General features: G+C 38.1%; 1 protein-coding gene across 1 annotated transcript; it reads right to left on the reverse strand.

Moving 5' to 3' along the window:
- Positions 1-3811: 3811 nt before the first annotated feature.
- Positions 3812-4535, reverse strand: LOC126973830 (calexcitin-2-like). The gene has a single exon (XM_050821174.1). The coding sequence runs from the start codon at positions 4487-4489 to the stop codon at positions 3938-3940; it is 552 nt and encodes a 183-aa protein (XP_050677131.1). The 5' UTR covers positions 4490-4535; the 3' UTR covers positions 3812-3937.
- Positions 4536-8633: the final 4098 nt, after the last annotated feature.

Raw genomic sequence — 8633 nt, forward strand, 5'->3', positions numbered from 1 at the left:
GCAATTCTTTCTAAAGCCATATTGGTTTGCAGACAGGAGATTATGTGACTCTAAGTACTTAGTGAGTCTAATATTAATAATTTCTTCCAGTACCTTAGACATCGCGGGCAATACAGATATTGGTCTGTAATTTATAATTAGACTTCGATCACCTGATTCGAAGATAGGGTGGATAATAGCCCTTTTGAAGGCCGAAGGAAATATTCCCGTTTTCAGGCTCATATTACATATATATGTAAGAGGCGGGATTATGATTCTCTTGTGCTTCTTCAAGAACCCAGTAGAGATTCCGTCCCAGCCCATAGCACTATTGTTTTTTAATGATGTGACTACGCGCTCGACTTCGGATTTGTCGGTGCTGAACAGGACAAAAGAGTTGGGGCATAGAATGGACGTGTGGGATCTCTCAGCAAAAGCACTATTGTGTATTTTATCTACCAGCTGCCTACCAATATTTGCATAGTAAGAGTTTACCTCATCAACGCTAAGCTGTCTATTCTCCTTTAGGCGCAATAGGTTTTCAGCCGGGGGCTTCGTTTTACCGGAGTTGGTAATTGATTGTATGGTCTTCCATACTTGCTTGGAATTGTTGCCGGCTTTTTGAAATTCAAATTTTTCAAATGCAATTCTGGTTTTTCGTAATAGGTTAATGCAAAAGTTACGATATCGCCTATAAGTAACTCTCAGTGTTTCGTTTGCTGGTTCTTTCCTCACGCCTTTGTAAAGTTTGTCTCTATGACGCATACACCTAAGTAAACCTGGAGTAATCCAGGGTTTGATAGGTCTTTGTCTTCGAGACAATTTGATAGTTTTACTGTTAGCAGAGATAGCGTGGAGAATAAGGTCATATAAGTGTTTTAGCGCGATATTAGGATCATCAGAGGTATATACAAACTCAAAGTTTATGCCGATTAGATCCTCAGTCAGCTTATCTTCGTCAAATTTTGATATTGAGGTTCGATAATGTGAAATTTTCTTTTTCAAAGATATCGCAGCTACAATAGCAAAATGATCAGTGACGGTCGACTCGACAACTAGTATTTTAATAGGTAGATGACTCTTCAGGTTGAGATGATCGAGGCAAGTTCGATCATGAGTTGGAAAATTATGACCAAGAAAAAGACCATGGTGGGCCATTACTTCCATATAGTCAATCGAGTGGACATTTGACTGCTCATTTGAAATATCAATATTAATGTCACCCGCAAGAATTATACTACTGTATGCCTTCAGCTGCTGTAATAGAGAGTCCAGTGATTGTATAAATCTGGAGGGGTCTCTGAATGCGAATGGTCTATAGACGGCAACTATAGCTATGTCAGTACCCAAAGTAACCAATAGACAGCTGGAGTCATGTATAACTAGTTCCGTGACAGTTACTTGAGTCAGTGTTAATTTGGTATACACAACCATGCCATCGTTCTGATTATGTGTAATTTGGGTTACGTTATAGTTATACCCATCCATTAAAGGAATAGTGGGGTTTTGAGATAATCGACATTCAGTTAAGACAATAATATCAGGATAGCTGTGAATCCTCTCAATTAAAGTCTCAATTAAGGTTAAAGGACCCGGAAAATTTGCATTAATACTACGAATGTTTTGAGATAGTAAAGTGATACATGAACCCGATATTGGTAATAACTCAGAACATGCTTCGGCATTGAATTGAATAGCATCACAGAAAGTGATGTTAGTAAGGTCGGATAAAAAGTCACAAGCTGCCGCGAATTTTAATTGGTATAGTTCCCGAGGTGAAAACACAAGGTATCCATATAATACTCGCCAAAATGGTATTTAGTCGCAGGTGGAGGAACAAAACAGAAATGTTGTCGTTAGGTTCAATTGTAGATAATGTAACCTTTCTTGAGTACAGTGAGGGCTCACAGAAACAATGTATCAGAACGTAGAATTCGTGAAAGTACTTAATCTTTTTGTAACAGTATGATATTGTCGATAGTTTGTATATGATTAAGCGTATATTATATGGTTGGGGGTAAACAGTGCTATTGGAATGAAGTGTAGTGACGCTGTGAGTGAGACTAGTGAAGATTCGGGGAAGACATGTATTTAGTATAAAAGTGGTTAGTATGAGCTGTTTGTGTGGAATGTAAGTGTGCGTTTGAGAGAGTAAGTTGTTAAGACTGTGAATGGGAATAAATGTATTGCTATCCAGAAGATTGTTTGCATAAACTTTCATTGGGTAACTTTTTAAAACTTTAGTGAAGATTATATAACAAAGAAAAATATTTTTTATAAAATCAATTGTCATTAACATGCAATGAAATTGTAGGTTTTTTGTTTTAAGATGTAAATAATACAAACGTGTAACTACAGAAATAATTGCTAATTCTAGTCACTTTTGCAGTTTCAGTTGATGTACTTGGTCTTCATTTCTAATCATAATAAATGGAGATTGGTCGTCCTTTCTGACATACACTTTACCATAGGCTGTCCAGCAATATTTGTAAAGTCCAGATCGGGTTAGGTCTCGGGCGAGGAAATGTAGACGGGACCCCCTAGGGGTTAAATGTTCAGAGAGGAAAATGGGAGTATCCTCATTGGTTTTAATACCCAGTTGTTTGCAGGATAGTTTGTACTTATGCTTTATGTTGTATGCCTTACCCAATTTCAGGACTTCCACCTTCAACATGGTCGAACTGGTTTCCACTATTATAGGTGCGTTACGTTGTTCGTTGCTCTTAGTATGTGATCTATATATATCCTATATATCAGATTTGGAAATGTTGCAGTCCAAGTTGCGGGTGAGACACATTATCATTTCGATGAGGTCATCCTTAAGTTCATTGCTTCGCCTGGGTACATTCTTTACGATGAAATTCGATTTGCGGTTTCCTATCTGGATTTCCTCAATTTTTGTCTCAAGCATAGAAATACAGTTTTTGTCTTCTTTGGCTTCCCTCTCTAATAGATTAATTTTCTTATGGAGCTCTTTGTTCTGCCCAGTCAAAAATGCAATAGAGTTTTCTATGCTGACGTTGGACTGTTTAATTTCTTTAAGGGTTATATTTATCTGCTGAACCTCTCTACCGTGCTGTTTTGTAAAGGTATTCAGCATTTGTTGCATTTCTCGCTTCAATTCATCCAGCTGATTACTGATAGAGTCATCCATTTTATCCCTAGTTCTGTTGCGATTCAAGTCATAATTAGGTGGTGTCTTGTTGACTTTTCCCATCAAGTTAATATCCCTATCTGATAGTGATTTATCCATATTTGGTGTTGAAAATTGAAGATGTTCGTCAAAAGTTAAAGTTGATGGTGGAGATCGTTCTCAGGTCTTGTTGCTTTGCATTCACGATGTTATACCACTCCGCCACGACAACGCTATTTGCTTGATTGAAATTATAGATAAGTTGATACGTTGAATTTACTTCCTTAAGTCAACAGCTGTTTTTATGACCATATAAGGTAAAAAGTGTGTTTCAGTGTGTTGAAATTGTGTGTTTTTTTTATTTAAATGGCTTCATGTTCCATTCTTTGAAAAAAAAATTATCTCTTTTGCCAAAATTTTTCGTTGGTTAATGCGGATATAGTAGTATATACGGTCTGATATGTGTTCATATACTGCTGAGTGACGTCTGTTTTTAATCTCCGCAATGCATTTTAGTTTGCTTGTCTTACAATGAGAACTTTTTGATATGAGACACATATTCCACACCAAAAAGCCCTTTTTACGCAGGAGAGTCAGTCAGTCTTTTTGAAATAATGCGGTAATTTTATGCGATTACTATTCGAAGATAATACCGTAATTATTGTGGAATTAAATTTCTATTAGAAGAAAAACGATTAATTAAACACATTTATATTTAATCCTAAATAAATATCGTACTTTACATATTTATAAATTATTACATATTTTCAAACATTAATTCACAGATCTTTTCAAATCCCCAATTTCTTTACAAAATCAGAAACACTAAAAACTGGTTTTTCCAAAAATAAAGTTACCAGGTGCGGCTACATCTTCAGTGGTGAAGTATTCCTTCCACAGCTCCTGAAACTCCGACCAAGACACCTGACCCTTGCCCTTTGACATCTTCTTAAATGCCACAAGCGCATCACTCTTACTTAAACCAAAAGACTCGTAGACAGAGGAGAACTCTTCACCATCAATTACCCCATCACCACTTGCATCTTCAAGGTTGAAAATGAACTTGCTGTACAAGTTTTGCCACTCGAGGGGAGCTGATGGATTTTTAGCGAATTCATCCCACATTGAGATCCATTCATCGACTGAAATTTCTCCATCTTTGTCGGAATCTGCTCTACTTTGCAAAGCTTCCCAAATCTTCAACAATGCCGATTGAGTTTCAACGTATTTAGCATCTCCTGAAGACCAGCCACGGAGCTTAGAAATGTTTTCAATCGCCAATTCAAAGTCTTTTTTGTCGATGGAACCACTTCCATTCCGGTCGAAGAATGATGTGAAGACATGGAGAAGTTTCTTCTTTCTAAAGTCGGAGACCATTATGAAGTTTGTATATAACGTGATTGAGAAAAAGTTAATTATATGAGTCTGAAATTTTGTTGAGGCTTTTATAGTATAAAAATGAATTAAGATAACGTTATCTGAAGATCTGATGAGATGGTGACGTTCATCACTTATCATTGTTATATGTCTGCAATGCAGGGAAACAGATTGAATGAATCACAGAGTAATTTCTTGAATATTAATTTAAAAAAGATTTTTAATTTCAAAGAGAGCTTGTTTCTTTGTTTTGACGGAGGTTGTGAGTGAGTTCTTAATATGTTATTCTACTTACTGTGGCATCTGCGTCAGAGTTTCTATATATTTAACCCTAGATAGCCTACGTCGGGTCGACATAATCGATTTAATAAAATCGATAGTACTCGGTAGTTTCTATTTCGCGCCATGGCACTGGCCGTTCCTGCCAACTGAGTTCATCCAAGGAGCTTGCAAGGGACACTCGTGTTGCTAAGTTAAGTGCAATACTTTCATCAATATATACCTACTGTACGTTGAAATGACTTATCTTTAGTATGACTTTATGTAACTATAGTAATTATAGATTGTGTTGTCTTTACCGATATAAAATGCACCTTGTTATAAGCATTTTCATAACGGCCATGTGACATGAAACCACACAATGGCGTCGCAAATACGTGTCACAGATGCAGAAATCTAAATAATAATAGAATAAATGACTATACGAACGAGGTCATGAAGAATGGCTGGGTTCGAAAAGTAAATCCGAAGAAAATATTTTATAGATAGTGTTCAAATAGATGTCGAAGACTGTGAATTGAGCACCCCACTACAAGTAAGCGTTATGGATACTAAAATATTTTTTTATGAAAAAAAGGGACGAGACGAGCAGGACGTTCAGCTGATGGTAATTGATACGCCCTACCCATTACAATGCAGTGCTCAGGATTCTTGAAAAACACAACAATTCTGAGTGGTACTACAATTGCGCTCGTCACCTTCAGACATAAGATGTTAAGTCTCATTTGCTCTACGGCGCCCTTCAGACCGAAACACAATAATGTTTACACATTACTGCTTCTCGGCAGAAGTAGGCGCCGTTGTGATACCCATAATCTAATAAGGACGGCATATCCACTATCGTGGCTATCCACATCCGGCAGCCGCGTTGGCGACTCAACCAATTGGAACAGACCATACGCCAATGCAAAATTATGCACAGATCGCCCTGCGTAGTCTGTGGTACATGATCCAAGGCATTCGGCATTGTGCCCGTTGAAATCACCCAAGGCTACGATTTCAGCGGAGGGGATCTTTGCAAGCACGTCACCAAATGCCGCTTGAACGCAGCCCATGAGGTGATCCGTTTCTGCGTTACCACTTTGGGACTTGTAGATACACGTACCCTAACGTCAAAATTGCCGAGACGGCGACAGCAGATATCCTCCTTAACGTACACACTTACCCGGTATGAGGCAAAAAATTATACTCAATTTTGTACCCGGGGTACGTTAAATACGATGTATCTCTAGGTCCAGATATCTGCGTCTCCGTAAGGAAACACAAGGCCGGCTGCGCCGTCTCAAGGTGGCAGTGGACGGCGTTTTAATTGGAGTGAATTCCCCTGATATTACAAAAGTCCACATTAAGCGTAGAGCGGGGTGCCGTGGTGTTGCTGCCCTGTTTGTCCTGTGACATGCGCGGTACTGTGCCCTCTCCAGAATACGAGGGGCAGTTTTGTTGAAGTACGAGAGACCACTAGGATGAAGAAGTTATATGTAAAAATTAAGCAATAGCTTGACGATCTCGTGAATGGAGAAAAGTAAGCAAGTGCCTACATTGCTGACTAATTAAATATTAAATAAATTATTAGTTTAGTTTTTTCATTTTATAAAAATTATAAAAAATTTATTTAAAAAAGTTTTTTTTATACATAATAAGGCTGATGATGTTTTCATCGTGTTTAAGTTTTTTAGAGTCAGTCATCTTTATGAGCTGTGTTTAGTTAATTTAAGATTTTGATGATAAAAATGATGCATAAATTGATGCTAACAATCACGTTCATAAGCATATGATATACAAGTTAGGTATAGCGTCTGCGCACACAAACATTTAGACGTCGAAGTGACGCTTATTTTTAGTGCACATTACAAAATATCGTTGTCTTTTTAGTGTTAAGAACGGGAAATATATTATATTTCATTCACCGTCCTGTCGGTGATCACTAGATTCTGGTATATTGTCGTCGTTTAAGTGAATATATTAAGTAACAGTACCGTGCCGATGCACAAAATAAGCTGAAATTTGCACATCGTACTAAAGAAATTGATAGTCTTACACTGCTCCGGATATATCCATATACGCCTACAACCTAGACAATTTTCTTACATACATTTCATACTGTTTAACATTTGAATTTGAATACCACAGTGTCTGAAGACGAAGGTTTTCAACCAATGACTTACGGTACGCAGACGTGTTCGATAACTATGCACAACCATTTATTAGTAAAGCAGCTTTAGGTCAATCTTTCAAGAGAGTGAAAAAAAATCACTTGCATGTCAGAATATTATGAAAGGGTCACAAGCACTTTGCAAATTCAGACAAATGCTTGAATCTATATTTTACTACTCTATGACGAATATCTCTTTATCTGATGTTTATTTACGTGTCCAAATTACATTAACTATGCTAATAGTTACGGCTACTGCAGCTCAAATATTGCAACTGCTATAAACAAACTTATATAATATGAACAAGCTGTTGTATGTGTCTTGGTCTGTTTTCATGTATTAATGATAAGAGAGATGTATGTAGTTCGTATAAATGTAAAGTATTAAATAATTTATTACTAATGTTGGTACTCAGAAACTGCTAACGTAACGGGTTTTTGGTGAGAACCAGTTATAGGACTAGACTAGAACTGTTGACTAGACTAGGCTCTGTTGTCCGTCCGTCTGTTGATCAGTATCTCAGCAATGAATTACACCCAGTACATGCACATTTTACCAGTAGGAGGCTCTTTTGCACAGGATGCCGGCTAGATTATGGATACACACACATGGCGACTATTCCTGCCGTGAAGCAGTAATGTGTAAGCATTATTGTGTTTCGGTCTGAAGGACGCCGTAGCTAGTAAAATTACTGGGCAAAATAAACTTAACATCTTATCTCTCGAGGTGACGAGCGCTATTGTATTGCCGCTCAGAATTTTTGTGTTTTTCAAGAATCCTGTGCAGCACTGCATTGTAATGGGCAGGGCGTATTAAATAAAATCAACTGAACGTCCTGCTCGTCTCATCAATAAATTTCATTAAAAAATGGTGACTTGAGACAATAAACACAGCTACAATTAATTGCATGCATCTCATTACAGGCGTTAATTATTTACCTTAGATTGTAATGTTCTGTTTCTGTTTGGCTTCAAAACGTTTTATGTTATATTTTATCTAGCACAAGGCAGGTGAGGTCTCAAGCCGGCGCTACACATCCCACGTCGGCCCGCCGGCCCGGCAATACATCACTCGCTAGTCGAGCGCCTCCCGCCCGCAGGCGATCATTTGTTCCTCGCGGTTCCTTTTCATTTACACTTCTTTGTTTTGCGAAATTACGCGCTAAACGAGGCGCAAAATATTATGGTTGTAGCAATCTTCTATTCCGTCAGACTTTCTTTGAAAATTTACATGCTTCTAATGTTTTTTTTTATGAAAAAAGGGACGAGACGAGCATGTCGTTAAGCTGATGGAAATTGATATGCCCTGCCGATTAGAATGTAGCGCCGATCAGGATTCTTGAAAAATCCAATAATTCTGAACGGCACAACAATTGCGCTCGTCACCTTGAGACATAATATGTGAAGTCTCATTTGCCCAGTAATTTCACTAGCTACGGCGCCCTTCAGACCAAAACACAGTAATGTTTACACATTACTGCTTCACGGCAGAAATAGGCGCCGTTGTGGTACCCATAACCTAGCCGGCATCCTGTGCAAAGGAGCCTCCCACTGGTTTGAAAATTTTATCTGCACCGTTAAAGTACAACTCCAACCGGAACTACCTAACATCAAAGCACCCCGATCAGGTTAATTTTGCTGTTACATTTAACTACTAAAACGGTCCAGGTCATGACAGAGACAGGAGACTGAACCCGTAGACTGAGACGAGAA

This window comes from Leptidea sinapis, chromosome 30 (genome assembly GCF_905404315.1).
Source record: "Leptidea sinapis chromosome 30, ilLepSina1.1, whole genome shotgun sequence".
Taxonomy (NCBI): domain Eukaryota; kingdom Metazoa; phylum Arthropoda; class Insecta; order Lepidoptera; family Pieridae; genus Leptidea; species Leptidea sinapis.